General features: G+C 36.6%; 1 protein-coding gene across 3 annotated transcripts in view; it reads left to right on the top strand.

Moving 5' to 3' along the window:
* MMRN1 (multimerin 1) overlaps positions 1–21850 on the top strand; it is a 77438-nt gene that overhangs the window by 26722 nt on the left and 28866 nt on the right. For all 3 annotated transcript variants that reach the window (XM_073805589.1, XM_019926421.3, XM_073805588.1), the window contains 2 exons: positions 7700–7819; positions 10451–10557. In XM_073805589.1, coding sequence (XP_073661690.1) covers positions 7700–7819; positions 10451–10557 — 227 coding nt within the window. The remainder of the gene's footprint in view (positions 1–7699; positions 7820–10450; positions 10558–21850) is intronic.

Genomic DNA, 21850 nt, shown 5'->3' with positions numbered 1-21850 from the left:
ATCTCTCTTAAATTTGTTGTTAGCACATCAAACTATAACTGATCTTAACTGTATGGCTAAACTTTTGTATTAATTATAAAACATTTTATATTGATCTTCACTAAATTGGTGAACTCATTCATTATTATCATTTACATATAGACTCCTTTATATTTTCTTTCTTCACAATCATATCACCTGCTGCTAATAAGTTATTTTTTCCCTCATTTTAGATCCTTACATCATTTATTTATTTTCATCTTACTGCACATTGTTCAGTGGAAGTAACAGATCTACGTCTGAGTCACTACCTCAGTCTAATATTGATATCTGCATAAGGGCAATTTTGGATTTGACTTAGCTTATAGCTAAACAATAGAGATTCTGGTTTTAGCTCTGATTTATTCTTAATTTACTTTTATCTTACAGTGCTTTTTTTCTTTAATATCTTTACTGGAGTATAGTTGCTGTACAATGGTGTGTTAGTTTCTGCTCTATAACAAAGTGAATCAGCTATACACATACACACGTTCCCATATCTCTTCCCTCTTGCGTCTCCCTCCCTCCCACCCTCCCTATCCCACCCCTCAAGGTGGTCACAAACCACCGAGCTGATCTCCCTGTGCTATGCGGCTGCTTCCCACTAGCTATCTATTTTACCTTTGGTAGTGTATATATGTCCATGCCACTCTCTCACTTTGTCACAGCTTACCCTTCCCCCTCCCCATATCCTCAAGTCCATGCTGTAGTAGGTCTGTGTCTTTATTCCCATCTTACCCCTAGGTTCTTCATCATCTTTTTTTTTTTTTCCTTAGGTTCCATATATATGTGTTAGCATATGGTATTTGTTTTTCTCCTTCTGACTTATTTCACGCTGTATGACAGACACTAGGTCCATCCACCTCACTACAAATAACTCAATTTCATTTCTTTTTATGGCTGAGTAATATTCTATTGTATATGAGCCACATCTTCTATATCCATTCATCTGTTGATGGACGCTTAGGTTGCTTCCATGTACGGGCTATTGTAAATAGAGCTGCAATGAACATTTTGGTACATGACTCTTTTTGAATTATGGTTTTCTCAGGGTATATGCCCAGTAGTGGGATTGCTGGGTCGTATGGTAGTTCTATTTTTAGTTTTTTAAGAAACCTCCATACTGTTCTCCATAGTGGCTGTATCAATTTACATTCCCACCAACAGTGCAAGAGGGCTCCCTTTTCTCCACACCCTCTCCAGCATTTATAGTTTCTAGATTTTGTGATGATGGCCATTCTGACCACTGTGAGATGGTATCTCATTGTAGTTTCGATTTGCATTTCTCTAATGATTAATGATGTTGAGCATCCTTTCATGTGTTTGTTGGCAATCTGCATATCTTCTTCGGAGAAATGTCTATTTAGGTCTTCTGCCCATTTTTGGATTGGGTTGTTTGTTTTTTTGTCATTGAGCTGCTTGTAAATTTGGCGGATTAATCCTTTGTCAGTTGCTTCATTTGCAAATATTTTCTCCCATTCTAAGGGTTGTCTTTTGGTCTTGTTTATGGTTTCCTTTGCTGTGCAAAAGCTATTAAGTTTCATTAGGTCCCATTCTTTATTTTTGTTTTTATTTCCATTCCTCTAGGAGGTGGGTCAAAAAGGATCTTGCTGTGATTTATGTCATACAGTGTTCTGCCAACGTTTTCCTATAAGAGTTTGATAGTGTCTGGCCTTACATTTAGGTCTTTAATCCATTTTGAGTTTATTTTTGTGTACGGTAAGGGAGTGTTCTAATTTCATACTTTTACATGTACCTGTCCAGTTTTCCCAGCACCACTTATTGAAGAGCCTGTCTTTTCTCCATTGTATATTCTTGTCTCCTTTATCAAAGATAAGGTGACCATATGTGCGTGGGTTTATCTCTGGGCTTTCTATCCTGTTCCATTGATCTATATTTCTGTTTTTGTGCCAGTACCATACTGTCTTTATTACTATAGCTTTGTAGTATAGTCTGAAGTCAGGGAGCCTGATTCCTCCAGCTCTATTTTTCATTCTCCAGATTGCTTTGGCTATTCAGGGTCTTTTGTGTTTCTATACAATTGTGAAATTTTTTGTTCCAGTTCTGTGAAAAATGCCAGTGGTAGTTTGATAGGGATTGCATTGAATCTGTAGATTGCTTTGGGTAGTATACTCATTTTCACAATGTTGATTCTTCCAATCCAAGAACATGGTATATCTCTCCAACAATTTGTATCATCTTTAATTTCTTTCATCAGTGTCTTACAATTTTCCGCATACAGGTTTTGTCTCCTTAGGTAGGTTTATTCCTAGATATTTTACTCTTTTTGTTGCAGTGGTAAATGGGAGTGTTTTCTTAATTTCACTTTCAGATTTTTCATCATTAGTGTATAGAAATGCCAGAGATTTCTGTGCATTAATTTTGTATCCTGCTACTTTACCAAATTCATTGATTAGCTCTAGTAGTTTTCTGGTAGCATCTTTAGGATTCTTTATGTGGAGAATCATGTCATCTGCAAACAGTGACAACTTTATTTCATCTTTTCTGATTTGGATTCCTTTTATTTCTTTTTCTTCTCTGATTGCTGTGGCTAAAACTTCCAAAACTATGTTGAATAAGAGTGGTGAGAGTGGGCAACCTTGTCTTTTCATGATCTTAGTGGAGTTTCAGTTTTTCACCATTGAGGTTTATGTTGGCTGTGGGTTTGTCATATATGGCCTTTATTATGTTGAGGAAAGTTCCCTCTATGCCTACTTTCTGCAGGGTTTTTATCATAAATGGGTGTTGAATTTTGTCAAAAGCTTTCTCTGCATCTATTGAGATGATCATATGGTTTTTCTCCTTCAATTTGTTTATATGGTGTATCACGTTGATTGATTTGCATATATTGAAGAATCCTTGCATTCCTGGAATAAACCCCACTTGATCATGGTGTATGATCCTTTTAATCTGTTGTTGGATTCTGTTTGCTAGTATTTTGTTGAGGATTTGCGCATCTATGTTCATCAGTGATACTGGCCTGTAGTTTTCTTTCTTTGTGACATCTTTGTCTGGTTTTGGTATAAGGGTGATAGTGGCCTCGTAGAATGAGTTTGGGAGTGTTCCTCCCTCTGCTATATTTCGGAAGAGTTTGAGAAGGATAGGTGTTAGCTCTTCTCTAAATGTTTGATAGAATTTGCCTGTGAAGCCATCTGGTCCTGGGCTTTTGTTTGTTGGAAGATTTTTAATCACAGTTTCAATTTCAGTGCTTGTGATTGGTCTGTTCATATTTTCTATTTCTTCCTGGTTCAGTCTCAGCAGGTTTTGCATTTCTAAGAATTTGTCCATTTCTTCCAGGTTGTCCATTTTATTGGCACAGAGTTGCTTGTAGTAATCTCTCATGATCTTTTGTATTTCTGCAGTGTCAGTTGTTACTTCTCCTTTTTCATTTCTAATTCTATTGATTTGAGTCTTCTCCCTTTTTTTCTTCATGAGTCTGGCTAATGGTTTATCAATTTTGTTTATCTTCTCAAAGAACCAGCTTTTAGTTTTATTGAACTTTGCTATCGTTTCCTTCATTTCTTTTTCATTTATTTCTGATCTGATCTTTATGATTTTTTTCCTTCTGCTAACTTTGGGGTTTTTTTGTTCTTCTTTCTCTAATTGCTTTAGGTGCAAGTTTAGGTTCTTTATTTGAGATGTTTCCTGTTTCATAAGGTAGGATTGTATTGCTATAAACTTCCCTCTTAGAACTGCTTTTGCTGCACCCCATAGGTATTGGGTCGTCGTGTCTCCATTGTCATTTGTTTCTAGGTATTTTTTGATTTCCTCTTTGATTTCTTCAGTGATCACTTCGTTATTAAGTAGTGTATTGTTTAGCCTCCATGTGTTTGTCTTTTTTACAGATCTTTTCCTGTAACTGATACCTAATCTCATGGCGTTGTGGTCGGAAAAGATACTTCATACCATTTCAATTTTCTTAAATTTACCAAGGCTTGATTTGTGACCCAAGATAGGATCTATCCTGGAGAATGTTCCATAAGCACTTGAGAAAAATGAGTATTCTGTTGTTTTGGGATGCCATGTCCTATACATATCAATTATGTCCATCTTGTTTAATGTATCATTTAAAGCTTGTGTTTCCTTATTTATTTTCATTTTGGATGATCTGTCCATTCGTGAAAGTGGGGTGTTAAAGTCCCCCACTATGTTTGTGTTACTGTCAATTTCCCCTTTTATGGCTGTTAGTATTTGCCTTATGTATTGAGGTGCTCCTATGTTGGGTGCATAAATATTTACAATTGTTATATCTTCTTCTTGGATCGATCCCTTGATCATTATGTAGTGTCCTTCTTTGTCTCTTGTAATAGTGTTTATTTAAAGTCTATTTTGTCTCACATGAGGATAGCTACTGCAGCTTTCTTTTGATTTCCATTTGCATGGAATATCTTTTTCCATCCTCTCACTCTCAGTCTGTATGTGTCCCTAGGTCTGAAGTGAGTCTCTTGTAGACAGCATATATACGGGTCTTGTTTTTGTATCAATTCAGCCAGTCTGTGTCTTTTGGTGGGAGCATTCAATCCATTTACATTTAAGGTAATTATCGATATGTATGTTCCTATTTCCATTTTCTTAAGTGTTTTGGGTTTGTTATTGTAGATCTTTTCCTTCTCTTGTTTTTCTTGCCTAGAGAAGTTCCTTTAGCATTTGTTGTAAAGCTGGTTTGGTGGTGCTGAACTGTCTCAGCTTTTGCTTGTCTGTAAAGGTTTTAATTTCTCCATCAACTCTGAATGAGATCCTTGCTGAGTAATCTTGGTTGTAGGTTTTTCTCCTTCATCACTTTAAATATGTCCTGCCAGTCCCTTCTGGCTTGCAGAGTTTCTGCTGAAAGATCAGCTGTTAGCCTTATGAGGATTCCCTTGTGTGTTATTTGTTGTTTTTCCCTTGCTGCTTTTAATGTTTTCTTTGTATTTAATTTTTGATAGTTTGATTAATATGTGTCTTGGCATGTTTCTCCTTGGATTTATCTTGTATGGGACTCTCTGTGCTTCCTAGACTTGATTAACTATTTCCTTTCCCATATTAGGGAAGTTTTCAACTATAATCTCTTCAAATATTTTTTCAGTCCCTTTCTTTTACTTTTCTTCTTCTGGGAACCCTATAATTCGAATGTTGGTGCATTTAATGTTGTCCCAGAGGTCTCTGAGACTGTCCTCAGTTCTTTTCATCCTTTTTTTTTTATTCTGTTCTGCAGTAGTTATTTCTACTATTTTATTCTCCAGGTCACTTATCCGTTCTTCTGCCTCAGTTATTCTGCTATTGATCCCTTCTAGGGTATTTTTAATTTCATTTATTGTGTTGTTCATCATTGCTTGTTTCCTCTTTAGTTCTTCTAGGTCCTTGTTAAATGTTTCTTGCATTTTCTCTATTCTATTTCCAAGATTTTGGATCATCTTTACTATCAGTATTCTGAATTCTTTTTCAGGTAGACTGCCTATTTCCTCTTCATTTGTTAGGTCTGGTGGGTTTTTACCTTGCTCCTTCATCTGCTGTGTGTTTTTCTGTCTTCTCATTTTGCTTATCTAACTGTGTTTGGGGTCTCCTTTTCACAGGCTACAGCCGCGTAATTCCCGTTGTTTTTGTTGTCTGCCCTCAGTGGCTAAGGTTGGTTCAGTGGGTTGTGTAGGCTTCCTGGTGGAGGGGACTAGTGCCTGTGTTCTGGTGGATGGGGCTGGATCCTGTCTTTCTGGTGGGCAGGTCCACGTCTGGCGGTGTGTTTTGGGGTGTCTGTGGGCTTATTATGATTTTAGGCAGCCTCTCTGCTAATGGATGGGGCTGTGTTCCTGTCTTGCTTGTTGTTTGGCATAGGGTGTCCAGCACTGTAGCTTGCTGGTCGTTGAGTGAAGCTGGGTCCTGGTGTTGAGATGGAGATCTCTGGGAGATTTTCGCCATTTGATATTACATGGAGCTGGGAGGTCTCTTGTGAACCAGTGTCCTGAAGTTGGATCTCCCTCTTCAGAGGCACAGCACTGACTCCTGGCTGCTGCACCAAGAGCCTTTCATCCACACGGCTCAGAATAAAAGGGAGAAAAAATAGAAAGAAAGAAAGAGGATAAAATAAAGTAAGATAAAATAAAATTATTAAAGTAAAAAATTATTAAGAAAAAAAATTTTTAAGTAAAAAAAAAGAAAAAAGAAAACGGATGGACAAAACCCTAGGACAAATGGCGAAAGCAAAGCTATACAGACAATATCTCACGCAGAAGCATACACATACACACTCACAAAAAGAGGAAAAGGGGAAAAAATAATATATCTTGCTCCCAAAGTCCACCTCCTCAATTTGGGATGATTCGTTGTCTATTCAGGTATTCCACAGATGCAGGTACATCACGTTGAATGTGGAGATTTAATCCGCTGCTCCTGAGGCTGCTGGGAGAGATTTCCCTTTCTCTTCCTTGTTCGCACAGCTCCCGGGGTTCAGCTTTGGATTTGGCCCCGCCTCTGTGTGTAGGCCGTCTGAGGGCGTCTGCTCTTCGCTCAGACAGGACAGCATTAAAGGAACAGCTGATTCGGGGTCTCTGGCTCACTCAGGCCGGGGGGAGGGAGAGGTACTGATGCGGGGCGAGCCTGCGGTGGCAGAGGCCAGCATGACGTTGCACCAGCCTGAGGCGCGCCGTGCGTTCTCCCGGGGAAGTTGTCCCTGGATCCCGGGACCCTGGCAGTGGCGGGTTGCACAGGCTCCCCGGAAGTGGGGTGTGGATAGTGACTTGTGCTTGCACACAGTCTTCTTGGTGGCGGCAGCAGCAGCCTTAGCGTCTCATGCCCATCTTTGGGGTCTGCGCTGATAGCCGCGGCTCGCGCCAGTCTCTGGAGCTCTTTTAAGCAGCGCTGTTAATCCCCTCTCCTCGCGCGCCAGGAAAAAAAGAGGCAGGAAAAAGTCTCTCGCCTCTTCAGCAGGTCCAGACATTTCCCCGGACTCCCTTCCGGCTAGCCGTGGCGCAGTAGCACCCCTCAGGCTGTGTTCACGCCGCCAACCCCAGTCCTCTCCCTGCGCTCCGACCGAAGCCCGAGCCTCAGCTCCCAACCCCGCCCGCCCCGGCGGGGGAGCAGACAAGCCTCTCGGGCTCGTGAGTGCCGGTCGGCCCCGATCCTCTGTGCGGGAATCTCTCCGCTTTGCCCTCCACACCCGTGTCTGTGGCTGCACTCTCCTCCGCGGCTCCGAAGCTTCCCCCCTCCTCCACCCACAGTCTCTGCCTGCGAAGGGGCTCCTAGTGTGTGGAAACCTTTCCTCCTTCACAGCTCCCTCCCACTGGTGCAGGTCCTGTCCCTATCCTTTTGTCTCTGTTTATTCTTTTTTCTTTTGCCCTACCCAGGTACGTGGGGGGGTTTCTTGCCTTTTGGGAGGTCTGAGGTCTTCTGCCAGCGTTCAGTAGGTGTTCTGTAGGAGCTGTTCCACGTGTAGATGTATTTCTGATGTATCTGTGGGGAGGAAGGTGATATCCGCGTCTTACTCTTCCGCCATCTTCTCAAATCTCCCCTTACAGTGCTTCTTTACTGTCCATCAGTACAGTAATGAAGTAACATATGTTTTCTGTCATTTCTAGATATTTTAAAGCCAGATATCAAGTTTTCAATGTATCTGATACACAGTGCTGACAGTATAGGTCTATGCAAATAACTTTGATGAAAAGAATTCTTTCTGACAATTTTTTTCTAACAAAAATGATCTCTTCCTTAGGAACTGGTGTGCTTATGTACATACCAGATTATCTCCAACAGTGATACTGGACAACCAAGTCACTTATGTTCCAGCTGGTAGAGGGCCCTGTGGCTGGACCAGTGGATCCTGTCCTCAGAGGTATGTAATATTTTTTGAAAATACCTACTTCTTGTACCATAATCATGTGTGGCCTGGAATATATAGAGAAAGTTAATCATCCCAGGTACATGTAAGTATAGGAGGGTCAGGGTAGGGTCATCACATTAAACTGGAAGTATGATCTTAAATAAGTTAAAATGCAGAAACTAATTATACTTGCCTCATGTGGGTGTTTTTAGAATATGTGAGATAAATGGAGTAATATGTTTAGCCTGGTACCTGGTACTCTGTGAGTCTTCAGTGAATGTTAACTCATGTGTCTTTCTATTTTTACTATTACTTTTATTCTATGACCTGACCAACAATCCTGTCCTTTAATTCCATTAAATTCATACACAGTTTTAAAGGGCTATTGATAATTTCCCTTTCATACTAGGCCAAAGAGAAGTCCATAACTTTGCAAGCCACTAATTGCTATTATGCATGGTAAAGCAGCTAAGTAGGGCCTTTCTTCTTGTGTCTATTGTAATGACTTATTTAGGGGTTTTTGTTTTAATTATGTAATTGTCCTAAAATGTGGGGCTGAGTAATTGATAAATTCTCTGAATTCATACAGTCACAGTAGCTCAGCTGGGGGTGTTTCAGGAATGCCTGCAATAAAAACTAAAATTGTCATTCAGGCCATGATGGCTAATGTTATACAAATAGTCATACAAGTAACTCAGGCAGTGAATCTGACACACTGGCAATCTGGAACAGTGTGCAATAAGGATACATAAAATCAAGGTGTTTCGTAGTCCCTAAAGAAATAGCTAGGGCTCATGGTCCAGAGAACTAAGCATATCTTAGGGACTTGGGAGAGCTGAGCTCCAGTTCTGTTTCTGGCATTTACTCCCTTTGTGACAATTTCCTAGTCAACCTGAGATACAAAGAATGCACTGTTAATTCTTTAGTAATGAAACTATTACTACAGTAACCCCCATCATACTGCCCTTCTGAGTTCAAGGTGAGCTTTTTTCTCTCTTTAAACAAACTAGGAATAGGTATCTTTATTCTCATTTCTTATCTTTCTCTGCATTTGAATGGTTCTCTCCATTCACTCACTATTTCAGCGCATATGCACTGTTTGTCACTTTTTCTTTCTGTCTGAGCCACATACACCAGCAATCCGGTTTGCCAAAGCAGGAACATTGAATCCAATAATAATGCAACTAACTGCTTGAGTTCACCCTAATAAACTCTAAAGAATCCTTTCCAAGCTACCTTACTTCCTGTTTAGCACTAGCTGTTGGACTAGATATGATATTTCACTGAACAGAGTTATTGGCTGAGTATAATTTACAGAAATAAACACAGATGAATGATTAGCCTACTTTCAGAGATGGAAGGAGTCTTACAGCTCATTTTAAAATTGAGGAATAATTTCACACATAATTAATTGCCCATCAGGTTATAGCAGAAACTAAAACCCAGTCTGTTATAATACATAATCCATGAGAGTGACTACTGTGGTCGCCCCATAGTCACACATAACAAACTCTAGATAATGACAGGAGAGGCTAAGCCATGCAGAGTGGATTAAAATCCTAGCTCGATAACTTTTAGATGTGGGACTTGCAGCAAGTATTCCATCTCTCTGTTCCTCGGGTTCCTCATCAGCACGTCAAGATAATAATAATACTTTCCTCATAGAACTAATATGAGGACTAAACAAGATAATACATACCCATTTCACAGAATCATTTGATAGGTATTAGCTAAATGTTGAAGTCATGAGGATAAGGCTAATATGGCCAAATTGGATTTATGATTTCCATTTACATACATAACGCCTGCAATTTAGGGCCATTCACTACTTATATTGATTGTTAATTTGAAATGTTATAGTTTCTTTATTTCCCTTTCATGGTTTCTTCTCAAAAACAACATTTTCTCATGTTAGATCCTCTTCCCTTCCTCACCTCCCTCTTAGAGAAATACTAGATGAGAGAAATAATAGATGGTACAATTTAAAAACTTGAGATATGAGAAAGTACAGGTTGAAGTCACAGTAGAATATCTGATTTGTTTTGAGTTATTTGATATTGATCTGGAGGAAAACACATCCTTTTAACTATAATGATTTAAGAAATAAGAACTAAAAAAATTATTCCCATAAACTATTTAAAAATTAGAATTACAATAAGTTTTAACATTGGTTTAGTGAAAAGCATTACCAAGGGAAAAGTTATAGAGTCTTTAGAAAACATAATGATAGGTATAAATTTAAAATACCAAAAAGTATAAACCTTAATGCTTTTTGTAATGTAAGGAAATCTAAGTTTGACAATAATATTGATGATGAAGATTATTATAATAAGAACAGATAACACTTACTGAATGCTTATTTTTTTAAAATATTTATTTGGTTGCATGGGGTCTTAGTTGCGGCAGGTGGGCTCCTTAGTTGTGGCATGCAAACTCTTAACTGCAGCATGCATGTGGGATCTGCTGACCAGGGATCGAAACTGTGCCCCCTGCATTGGGAATGTAGAGTCTTATCCACTGCACCACCAGGGAAGTCCCTGAATGTTTATTATATTCCAGGTATCATCCCAAACACTTTTATTCCAATTGATAATTTAATGTGAGACAAATAATCTGTTTTCCCCCAACTGCTTTCCTCTCTAGATCTCAGAAGATATCAAATCCTGTGTACAGGATGCAACATAAAATTGTTACCTCATTAGAATGGAAGTGCTGTCCTGGATTCAGTGGACCAAAATGTCAGTTAGAAGGTATATTCTAATCTTAATTTCATAATAACAATGAGAAGCATAAAACTTCTAAAGAATAAGCGACTGATTCCAGTGAAGAAAAGAGTTGCAATTTATCTTTTGAACAAAGTTAATTAACATGTAGCCAAACTATCAAGACTGTTACTTTCTTCGAGCTTCCTAATTTAGTAGCTGTGATATCTCATAAGCTGTCCTTTAACTTCTCTCATCATTTTTGTGTTGGTTTCACAGGATGAATAATTGGAGACCTGACTACATACCTTACTGTTTCTTAGCTATATGGCATAGACACATGCCTTGTTAAAATATCAGAAATCCTAATTGTATATGTTTAAATAAACTGTCATTAGAAGTGACCTTATGTAAAAATAAGATTACCCTCTAGTTTTGTTCCAGTGCAGTTATTGGAAATAATATCGTCTATAAATGAAATTCAGTTGTAAAGAATATACCAATATGACATGAATAATCCTGCTTTTAAAAAAATCTCCTAATGGAGCCATTTTTTCAACAGATTTTAAGGATTTTCTGGTGGCAAAAGGCTCATCAAGTACATGGTAACCTGCTGTGGCGTAGCATCCATGTGGCTGTTATTTTGCTTTGGGCTTTAAACAGGTTCCCTGTGAAACGTAAGATATGGCCTCCGCATACATATTTTAAATGAATGAATAGTACAAGGAAGGCTATTAGCGGTAGTGGGGAATTCAATCAGCAGTGTAAGAGACTGTGATTAAAAATTAATGTAAGTGTGGAGAAACCATTATGATGCACATTTTACAAAAAGAAAGTTGTAACATAAAAGCTCTAGAAAACCTGCAGTTTAGTTAAGGATATTATATATGGTTCTTCTAGCCCATTCGTTGAGAATCTATAGGCAAATTTCACTGTAACGCTATTTATTCTGGATATGGCCTTAATTTCAAAGATGTTATAAAAATTTAATACATTTCCAGAGTACAGCATGAATATGTACTTCATTTATAACCAGGTAAAATAAAGTTTTAAACAAAATATCATCTATACCGAAAATATTTGCAAACAAGATACTTTACCATATTGTAAAAAAGAAAAACTCCAAATATGATCCTGCTTTCAAAGGATTTCTAATTTCCGTGAGGTGCACAGATATACTCACAGCGGTAAAACCTATTTGTTTATAGTCTGTGTATGTCAGACGGTTAAGAGTATTTAGAATTATATTTCTAAAGTCTAAGATTAATTTTTATATTTCTCTCCTTATGAAAAAGGATTTTAATTCCATGATCATTTCTTAAATATTCAGTGTTTGTTCACAATATACGCTTCTAGAAATTTCGAATGTCGTTCCACACCCTATCGTACATAAGAGATAGGAAGCAAAGTCTGTATGTCAAAGAATGTCATGGTGTCCAGCTGATGAGGACTGTGTTGTTTCATGCTTCTTCCTTTTATACCTGCTAATCGATTATTAATCACTATGATGGACTGTATATGCCTAGGAGGGAAAAACATAGAATTCCATCATTATAAATATACACACAAGAGACAAGACGAGTTGACAGTTTTGAATACCTGCTACGTACTATTTTTCCCTTTTTTAGAAAAGTATTATATGAAATATTTAAATGAATTCAAACAGTTTAGCTTTGATTGCTTACTAACACCTCATGTTCTAATGGATGCAACCTGTGGATATCTTTAATACTGGATTCACAAATCGTTATCTTGAATCCCCATTAACAAAAATGTCCCAGAACAGTTCTATGACTCTCTGTCACAATACTGTAACTAGAATTACTCATAATTCAGGTATGTGCTGATTAAGCTGCTGTGGGAAGGACTTCTTTCTATTGAAATCTATGGTAGGAATAATTTTCTGATGGCAGATATGCCCATTGTGTCATTTTGTCATACAATCAACTCTAATACAACTGTGATTCCAAAAGAACCGACTGTTGCTCCCTACGGCATCCTGACCATCCTCATCTTCCCTTTTATTGAAGTACATAAAAGCTGTTGAATTCTTTATTACTGCAGTTGATGCACTGGTAGTATCAAGAACTACTGAGTCCCTTTGTCCCTTGAGCCATTCTTCATTATCTCATCTATCCTTGGAGCGGGGGTGGGGAGGTGCACATATTTTCCTTCTGATTCCTACCCAATTATGTGCCAAGGTCCCCCGCCCCTTTTCATCACACTTTATATATGTGCCAACAGTCTTTTATTCTTATGTGGCAGAGAAAATTGTCAGGTTTCCTTTGACAGCACTCTCCACACTGTCTCATATGACAAGCAGCTCCAAATATGGCAAGAATAATCAGTGTGACTGATCCATCCTTTAAAGCTCTTCAGAGCCCTCAAGGGTTTGGAAAACCTGGTTATGTAGCTACCGTGATAATTACTTCAGTGCTAGTCCTTTACAACAAGAGGAAATTATTTTATTCACAGAAAATTTGTAAACTATTACACGAATTTCACAACTCCCTGTTTCCCCAACAAGTTTCCTCCCCACAACAAAATTCATTTCATAATAGAAAAAGTAACCATTTTAATTTAAATTGCAGTAGGGAGGTCTTTTTAAATATACAAAAAAATCGGTAGATCAGGAATAAAATGGAATTGCTGGCAACTGTACTCTTGTTTATTTCTCCTCCTTCACTTTCTACCCTCTCTTTTTCTTTTTCTGTCTCTCTCTCTCTCTCTATAGACCCATCCCCGACCTGTTCGGAAAGGATGTTGTGATTCAAAATTCGGGTCCAAAGAATTTGAAAAAGAACAGATCCATGTACATGTATAAATGAATCACTTTGCTGCACACCTGACACTAACACAACATTGTTAATCACCTATACTCCAATATAAAATAAAGAGTTAAAAAAGAATCCATGGGGCAATTATTCCGTTGTCTTATTCTCCAATATGCTGTTTATAATATTACTAACCCTCCACAGATGCTCTTTTTGCTGCAACTCAGATAATCAAAATTCTGGTAATAAGTTCTAGATCAGTTTATTAAAAATATTAGTCATACTGTCAAGAAGAAACTAAGTTTTAAGAAGTCTAAGTGAATAGAGTTTTGCTGGGAGAAAAAGGAGCATTAAGTCCAATGGCAAAGTAACACTTTTTATATATTTTACATTTGTTATATCTTTTTGAGGGTCAACGAGTTTGTCTCAGAAAGGGAGCTAGATTTGTGATATGATATGCGAGAAAGTTTTTTGAAATGTCAGTAACAACATACTTTTTAAGCCAATTTTATAAAAATTGCAATAATTTGCTTTTCCAGTAGATGTCTCTAAAATGTTCTCAAGTAGTACAAGGAAATTGTGGCTTTGCTCTAATGACACAAAGTACAGGAATTTAAGTTCAAAAAATGTTAGATCAGAGAGGAGGAAAAAAAAAAACTTCTTTGCAAATCTGTTTTTTAAAAATCTACTCAGCATATGGTATTTGTTTTTCTCTTTCTGACTTACTTCACACTATATGACAGACTCTCGGTCCATCCACCTCACTACAAATAACTCAATTTCGTTTCTTTTTATGGCTGAGTAATATTCCATTGTATATATGTGCCACATGGGAAGCATCCGCATAGTACAGGGGGATCAGCTCAGTGCTCTGTGACCACCTAGAGGGGTGGGATAGGGAGGGTGGGAGGGAGATGCAAGAGGGAGGAGATATGGGGATATATGTCTATGTATAGCTGATTCACTTTGTTATACAGCAGAAACTAACACAACATTGTAAAGCGATTATACTCCAATAAAGATGTTAAAAAATAAAAAAACAAAGTCCAGTCAGCTTTAATCAGATCCTCTATGTAGGGAAAAGATATTTCATAAAATTGTGCTTTATAAAATCTATCACAGTTATTATGAATGTTAAAAAATGCAATTATGCAGTAATTGGAATAAACTAACCCTGCCATATGTTATGAATATATAAAAATATTTCATTTCACAAGTGTGCACTAATTCAATAAATTATGTAAGAGCTATTGTAACTAACAATATAAATATGGGGCTTCTCTAGTAAGATTATTTTAAATATTACTCCAATTACTATGCCATAAAAGTTATAATATTTAAAACAGAAAAAACCCTGTATTTCTTATATTTTTGTATATCTGGTTCTCCTCGGTGGTGATTAATGCTTTCCTCTTTGAAAAAGAACATTACCTCCTGTAAGCATCTTTGCTCAATAAAATTATGATACATTTAGTCAAAAAACACCAGGGACCTTTGTTGCATAAAACTGCATTCTACTGTTTAACTACTAAATCTCGGTAAATCTTTACATATGTACTGAACATCGTCATGCAAGCATTCAGTTGATATCAAAGAATCAGTTGGAAACCCGTCTTGTCAAGCCACACAGGAAAGTTTGTTTCTAAGGCAGAGAGAGCAAGCTTCCTCATTACTGAGTTGCCATTAATGACTTCCACGATATGCCTCAAAGGCCTGGAAGGAAACAAAAAAACACCTCACAAATAATACCTGTCTAATTAAAAAAAAAGAAAGAAAGAAAAAGCACCTAATAAGAAAACGGTTGCTCTTGACACTTGCTGACCTTGCTTCTCTAAGTCCTTGATCCACCAAGATCAGAGTTTCTAGTGCAAGGGAAAAAGAGTAATTGTATTGGGAGAAGAGAAAAAAGAAATCCAATGTTTAAAATATATTGAATTTTTTTTTAAAATGAGAAGTACATAAAGATCTCTGGAAATTATTTGACTTAAATAAATGCCCTTCTGTCTCAGCTCCAATATCTTAGAAAGGATCAAAAAAGAAGAGACAGAAATTTGGGCCCTGTGGAACAAAGTAAAGGTCTGTGCTTAAGTGCAAGATAAGATACATTGCCTGGAAAACCTAGAATCGTGGCAGTCCTGTGGTAGAGAATACGTGGGGAAGACAGAAAGATTGCTAAATGAAAAAATAAAAGAGCATCGATCAACCAGGAATTTTATCACAGGAGAGTAACTGACTCCGCTGTCAGAGATTCTATCAGTGCTTCTCCACCAGCTAAATACTGAGAAATAAATTGGGATGAATGCAAGTATTGAACTCCAGTCAACAAACAGAGCTAAGAAAAGATAACAAACTATTGAATTTGCTAAACAGGTATTTCAGGTTTTCACAGACCCCATCCAATGAATTCCAGAGAAAAGAGGTTCATATGACAATTGGATCTCAAAGATCTTTGTGTGATGCTTAATAGTTGTTTCTTTTACAATTAGGAGTATAATTTCCTCACCTATTTCCTCCTAAAACAATTAATTTAAAAATAACTATAGCTAAGAGCAAATGGAAAGTTTTATGCACACACACACATAATCACATTAGTTTTTGTAATTCAATATTGAAAGGATTTTTCCAATTACATTTTCTTTCAAATCAGTCTCTTTAAAACTTTACAAAAATATGGAGAAATTTTCATTTTTATTTCATAGATATTCTGTTTCCACATACTGAGGAGTGAATCACCAAAAACGAGTGTGCAAGAAAACTGAAGACTTCCACTCAATACTTATATGTGTTAATCTTTTATCCCTTTCAGTTTCTTTCTTTTTTTTCTTCCTGAAAGCTTTATTTAATTTCTCTTCTCCTACTTGTCACTGGTTTAAAATTTTTTTCTTCTCTTTTTAGTTTTTATTTCTAATTTGCTGATTTTCTCTGGTATGTCACTTTCTATCCTCTCATTTGCCGTGCAATAGGATTTTTCCAGATTGCATGAATAAGACTTATTTGAAATTCTTTTGACCCTAAGGTCAATAGAAAATTACTCTTGAATTCTTTTTGTTTGCCTCTTTTCTGTTCTTGACCCTTTCCCTCTAACCTAGGTTTGTTTTCACTTCTTGCACATTCAGGATCTTGCCTGGGCTGAGTGGCAAAGCGAGAACTACGACTTGATGAATTACCCCCCCTCAAATAGGAATGGAGCACACGTAAAATACCCCCTACTTCCTCTTGTGTGAGTGTATGTGTGTGTGTGCGCGTGATTCCCTGCTTTGCCAGTACTTTTCAAATGGAGAATATTCAATGAGATGCAATGTAATAATCTCTACATTAACTATGCAAGATGTAATACTTTGTAAAGAGATGAAGAGACCCAATTTCATTAGAATATGATAATGCAATATAAAATAATGCCTTATGATTTATAATAAAGCTTTAGCGTAGGATTTTTGAGCCCCTGGAAATAAACCCTGTGTAAAATGCTGTCGTGATTTTTATTGCGGTGGTTCCACCTTAGTCAGGATCGTGACTGCCTCAACCAATCTGCCTCTTGATTATGAGGATGGGGTAAGAAGGGGCAGGGGTCATATTCAAACATTTGACAACCGACTCAGTATCAATTAATATATACATTAATATAAAAATCAAAAATTAAGAATGCATTACTTTTTATTTTCTTAAGTTAATGCATATGTTATCTATATTATAAACTATATACCAAGTAATATAAGCCATAACACAAATCACTCATCGTGTATCATTCAAATAATTTCTAAACAGCTTATTAATTTCTACAAATTATTGGTGTGCTCTTTCTTTTGACATGGATGACACCAGCTAAATGATGTCAGAGAGATGATTTAATACAGGTCCATCTCCTTTAGAGATTTCTCCATCAGATTTAGAGCTATTAGGTGACAGGAAATCTCAGTATGTTTATAATTTCTTTTAACATCAATGATATTGCCATCCTGCTGAATTATCTACTGGCCACTACTGAGTTAACAGTGATTGCATTCCTTTTTTTTCAGTCCTTAAATAGTGTGTGCATTTTAAAATATTTAGTATATTTATTATTAACTAAATCATAAAAATTCTTGTAGGAATGTCCTATTTAATTAATTCATAGAGCTTTGCAAACATCATTTGGTCAAATTTAGGGCATCATAAATCAAGGAACTTAAACATTTATTATACTTTTGAGTTTTGTCATAAAAATTTCATTTTCATATGATTTATTAGAAAATCTATGTTTTCTCATGTAGTTTATCCCTTATTAATTTTTGTGTCAAATAGTATGTATAAACATTTTTCATATATAAAATATCTTTTATCAGTTTTCAAGTTATCTCCAGTTTAAAAAGGGGAATATTTTTTTCCCTTATAAAGATAAAAAAGGATTGACATTTCTGTTAGACTGTCATTTCTGAAAACCAATTCTCTTTTTTCTTTTTGTAAAAAACTTGTTTTCCAAATGCTAAACGTAAAACTGATTTGAAATGATATTCTTATATCAGAATTATTTTGTCAGGTAACTTCCATAATATTTTTCTTTGCTGAAATGATCTACTATTTCAATTATATGATAATGTTAAAAGTTCTAACTTTTTCTAAATATTTTTATTTTATTGATTTTTATTAACATACTTGATAAAGTGTTTTTGAAGTTTTTTATTTCAAAAGCTTTGCTTAACTTGAAAATTTTTATTATTACAAAAGCTTATTTCATGAGACTAATTTCACGAAGTTCTTTAATATTTTTCTCTTGATCACAAATGAATTTTAACAGAAATTGAATGTCATTATGAGGACAAATAAGTCTAGTAATTTTTATTTTACTTTTTTCATATAGGCTTGTATTGCAATTTTATTTAGATTAGTATTGAGGGTTTACTTTTTTTATTAATCAATTAATTTATTTTTGGCTGTGTTGGGTCTTTGTTGCTGCACGCAGGCTTTCTCTAGTTGCGGCGAGTGGGGGCTACTCTTTGTTGCAGTGCGCGGGCTTCTCATTGCGTTGGCTTCTCTCGTTTGGAGCACGGGCTCTAGGGCATGTGGGCTTCAGTAGTTGTGGCTCGTGGGCCTTAGAGCTCAGGCTCAGTAGTTGTGGTTCACGGGCTTAGTTGCTCTGCGGCATGTGGGATCTTCCCGGACCAGGGCTCGAACCCGTGTCCCCTGCAGTGGCAGGCGGATTCTTAACCACTACGCCACCAGGGAAGCCCAATTTTTATTTTAAATGATACAAATTCATATCATTATTTGAAATCAACATTTATATATTAAGTAAAAATAGCCCACTAATTTTTATTGAAAATCAAGCTGATTTTATTTCAAAAATACTAATTACATTTTAAATTGAATTGATATTGATATTTTTGACTTTGATATTTTATATATCAAAAGATGTCCCAGACTAACTGATTTCTGCACTGTATATTAGATAATCCAGGACTAGTTTCATTATTGAAAACATTTTTTTCTCAGATTCAAAAAATTCCAACTCATGATATCTAAAAGAAATACTTTGAAAATTTAAACTTTTGTCTCTTCCAGTGTTTTCAATAATTGATTATAAATTCTTTAATAATATTTAGCAAAAATTATGTGCTGAGGACAATTAGTGCTAGCAAGTAAACTAAAGTAAGTACCAAACAATTTGGAAATTCTAACTACTACATAAATCACACATAATGATAAACTGATGATTCTGCCAAAACATAGAATGTTTCATAAACTCTATGTAGTGTGTGAAACGGGCCCAACAAACTGCTAGTTCTGAAAAACGGTTCTCGGATGTTATTATAATAGGAATTCCATACATTTATCATGTATCCTACAAGATATATCTTTATTCTTTATCGTGCATCCACAATTAACTTGGAATAAGTTAATATTTTGATTTTTTTAATTAATTGTATCAGTTATTACACTTTATATATTTGCCAATAGGTATGGCTGTATTTCAGTATTTTAATAATTGCTAGGTCACACCGGTGCATACTGACTAAATACAGTTTTGGAGTTGGGGTATGTGGAATGTTACCAGGTGGGAGTCAGGAGCTATAGCTTAGGCTTTGAGTGGAAAGGCCCTTTTATTTCTGAGACATTCTACAATTGTAAGTGGACTCTGGGTTTGATCTCTGGGGAGGTGGCTCAGACACTTCACATGCATCCATGCTTAGGAGTCCCTCTTCAGGGATCCTGTGTCCTAACAACAGAGAGAATAATATCATCTATACTAGGGAGTCACGAACAGTGACAGTCATCCTGCACGTCCACCCCGCTTCACTTACTCCTTGTAAAGGCCCGCTTCTCTATGGAATGGTGGGAGACTAAAGGTTTTCATTCACTAGAGTTTTAATAAATCAAGTCTTTAACATATGCTCTTGCTATCAACAAGCACTTACGGCTGTTGAAAAATCTCTGAAGATCAATTTCTGGATTGCAATTTTTAACTTAAACATCTGGTATTTTCTGCCTTACACCATTGAATTTACTTATTAGAATTAGAAAATTTGAAATTTGTTCTAAATTAGTGCTTTTTAACCAGGGTCATACATCGAAATCACCTGCAGAGTTTAAAAAACTCTGTACACACATGCTCAGTTCCCCAGAACAGTTACTGAATCATAATCTTCAGATGGGTGGGAGGAGGATGGAGAGAACATTAACACTTAGTGTTTCAAAGTTAACAGATGCTTCTGATTTCCACCCATGATGAAAAATCACTATTCTAAAGAAACGTAAAAAAAAAACAAACAAAGCAAAAACATAATATGCATTAAAAGTTAATGATAGAAAAAGAAATTTGAAGAGCAACCTTGTTTGTATGTCACAAAACAATATGGTCTTTGTTTTACCATAATTACACATTGCTTCCTAACAAAGTCTTCTGCCTACCAAGTCGTGGTATGCATTTCAATACACCAGCCCTTTTTGTTTTCCTATGATCTAGCTCAGAAAGGTAAGCAGTAAAAAAATGAAAAGACCCATTTGTTCATTCTGTTAAACCCACCTGTTCCTTTTGCTGTAATACTGACAAGTCTGTATCCTGAACACTCTTCCACTGCTAAGAGAAACAGGGAAGGTAGTGAGGTGGGAAGTTGCTAAGGAAGATGTATCTTGATGCTCTACTCCAGTGGTTCTCAAACTTTAGTGTGCATTGGAATCAGCTGGAGAGCTTGTTAAACCACACATTGCTGCCTCACTCCAGAGTTTCTTCAATTAGCAGGTCTGGGATGGGGCCCAGAAGTTGTATTTTTTAAAGTTCCCGGGTGATGCTGACACTGCTGATTCAGAGAGCCTGGTTTGAGAATCATTGCTTTACTCTCTGGTAACCCTCCTGGGTAGATAGATTTTAGCTGCCAGGAAAATGCTTTATTACATCATCTAAGAAGGAACCTTGATTTTAAAAACCATACAATTATTTAGCAGATATATTTGTATGAATTCATTGGAATTGGGGCTATAAGAACTTTATTACTAGGATCTAGCAGAAGTTTAATACTTCTCACCACCTACTGCAGCCCTCAAATGCATACACTTTTCCCCAAGCTACAGATTGTTTTCTTCCACCAAATAAATCAACAGTTATGCAGGACCATCTATTATGCAGTGGAGAAAAAGAAGAAACAAAATCAAAGCAAAAACCTTGGACATGAATGGAGATTCATGAATTTAGCTCAATGCCCTGAAGAAAGCAATGCAAAATTCAATCTAGCAATAGAGACTAACTCAAATTAGTGGCAAATATATTTTCTGTGGAGTAGCGATGCTTTAGTATTATTGTCCCAGCCACATATGCCTTAGGGAGCATAATTAACATGTGCCAGAGGTGCAGTTTCAGTGGTACATAATTTCACACGGGAAGAAGCACAGTCAGACACCAAACGCTTGTTTTCTCATGTCTAATATGCAGACTTCCATGAATAAATTTGTTCATTAGAAGTCTGCAAATTACAGACATACATTACTTGATGTGTTCAATATGTTTAATAAATCTTCCCTCTAAACTGTTTTCCCCAATGAAAACTTATATTACCATTTAAAATATTACTTGATTCATGGGAAATGAGAAGCAATTCTTTAATAGAGTAAATTTGCTTTACAAGAATTTCTATTCTTCTGAAATTTCACTGATTTTACAGATAGAACCCCTCGAGACATGCCCTATAATGGTTTACTTTTACATGCAGTCCTTAGGTTTTGAGCCTATGCATTTCTTAAAAATCTGGGAACAACCCATTTAAGTGGCACTATTACGCAGGTATTCTTTTAGTAAAGAACCTGTAGCTCTCCCTTACTTCCAGTGGCCACCAGTTGGAAACTGCATTGTTAAACAAGCCATCTCTGTGACAGTCCACTTAGAAAGCTGCTCTAGCTTTTAACACAGCGGATTTTAAGGTTCCTCTCAATCATGCCGGCAGTTTACGTACCCCGGTTTACACGGCTTCCCCAAACTACCACCCATTTTCACCTAAAAGGAAACCTTAATAATTTTATTTTTTCCAAACAGAACTAGAGTCTTGCACTTCCAACACCAATGTGGGAGCACATCACCCTGTGGATGGGGGCGGAGCCTC

Source organism: Tursiops truncatus, chromosome 5 (genome assembly GCF_011762595.2).
Source record: "Tursiops truncatus isolate mTurTru1 chromosome 5, mTurTru1.mat.Y, whole genome shotgun sequence".
Taxonomy (NCBI): Eukaryota; Metazoa; Chordata; class Mammalia; order Artiodactyla; family Delphinidae; genus Tursiops; species Tursiops truncatus.
This window is presented reverse-complemented; position numbering and strand designations above follow the sequence as displayed.